The 1,573-nt window shown below is 43.4% G+C and overlaps 1 protein-coding gene across 1 annotated transcript in view; it reads right to left on the bottom strand.

Moving 5' to 3' along the window:
- LOC137617619 (uncharacterized) overlaps positions 1-1,091 on the bottom strand; it is a 1,739-nt gene extending 648 nt beyond the window's left edge. Inside the window, exon 1 of the mRNA XM_068347625.1 lies at positions 1,054-1,091. Within this exon, the coding sequence (XP_068203726.1) occupies positions 1,054-1,091 (38 nt within the window). The remainder of the gene's footprint in view (positions 1-1,053) is intronic.
- Positions 1,092-1,573: the final 482 nt, after the last annotated feature.

Raw genomic sequence — 1,573 nt, 5'->3', positions numbered from 1 at the left:
TTAGCTGACTGACTGACTGACTGATTGACTGACTTGAATTGGCTGACTGACTGATTTGATTGGTTGACTGACTTGATTGGTTGACTGACTTACTGACTTGATTGGCTGACTGACTTGATTAGCTGATTGACTGACTTGATAGGCTGATTGATTGATTGACTTGATTGGTTGACTGACTAGATTGGTTGACTGACTGACTGACTGATCGACTGACTTGCTTGGTTGACTGACTTGATTGGCTGACTAACTGCCTTGATTGGCTGGCTGATTGACTGACCTATTGACTGACTTGACTGGTTTACTAACTTGATTGACTGGCTAACTGACTTGATTGGCTGACTTACTCACTGACTGACTGACTTGATTGGCTGGCTGACTAACTGGCTGACTGACTGGCTGACATGATTGGCTGACTGACTGACTTGATTGGATTACTGACTGACTTGATTGATTGACTGAATAGATTGGCTGTCTGACTGAGTGACTGACATAATTGGCTGGCTGACTGACTGACTTGATTAGCTGACTGACTTGCTTGAATGGTGGACTTGACTTACTGACTGACTGACTTACTTACTTGATTGGTTGGCTGACTGACTGATTTGATTGGCTGACTTGACTGACTGACTTGATTGGCTGACTGACTGACTGATTTGATTGGTTGACTGAATTGATTGGCTGACTGACTGACTGACTTGATTGGCTTGGTGACTTGACCGACTGACTTGATTACTTGACTGACTGACTGATTGACTAACTTACATGACTGGCTGACCTGATTGGCTGGGTGACTGGACTGACTTACATGATTGGCTGACTGACTGTATTACTTGACTGCCTGACTGATTGACTAACTTACTTGATTGGCTGAATGACTTGATTGGCTGGTTGACTTGACTGGCTTACATGATTGGCTGACTGACTGACTCGATTACTTGACTGACTGTCTAACTTACATGATTGGCTGACTGACTTGTTTGGCTGGCTAACTTGGCTGACTTACGTGATTGGCTGACTGACTAACTTGATTGGCTGGCTGACTGACTAACTTACATGATTGGCTGACTGACTTGATTGGCTGCCTTAATCATACTCAATTGGCTGAACGACTGACTTGATTGGCTGGCTGACTGACTTGACTGACTGAATGATTGGCTGGCTGACTGACTGACTGACTTGATTGGCTGCCTTAATCTTACTCAATTGGCTGAACGACTGACTTGATTGGCTGGCTGACTGACTTGACTGACTGAATGATTGGCTGGCTGACTGACTGACTGACTTGATTGGCTGGCTGACTGACTGACTGACTGACTGACTGACTTGATTAGCTGGCTGACTTGACTGACTTACATGATTAGGTGACTGACTGACTTGATTACTTAACTGACTTACTGACTGTCTAACTTACATGTTTGGCTGACTGATTGACTTGATTGGCTGGCTGACTGACTGACTGACTTGATTGGCTGACTGATGGATTGGTTGATTGGTTAGATAAAAAATTTTTCTATTTGATCAAAAGTTGATATTTTGAATGTGAAGTTGATTACTCAAGTCATTGTTAGTAAAT

The sequence above is a fragment of the Palaemon carinicauda genome, chromosome 23 (assembly GCF_036898095.1).
Source record: "Palaemon carinicauda isolate YSFRI2023 chromosome 23, ASM3689809v2, whole genome shotgun sequence".
Taxonomy (NCBI): domain Eukaryota; kingdom Metazoa; phylum Arthropoda; class Malacostraca; order Decapoda; family Palaemonidae; genus Palaemon; species Palaemon carinicauda.
This window is presented reverse-complemented; position numbering and strand designations above follow the sequence as displayed.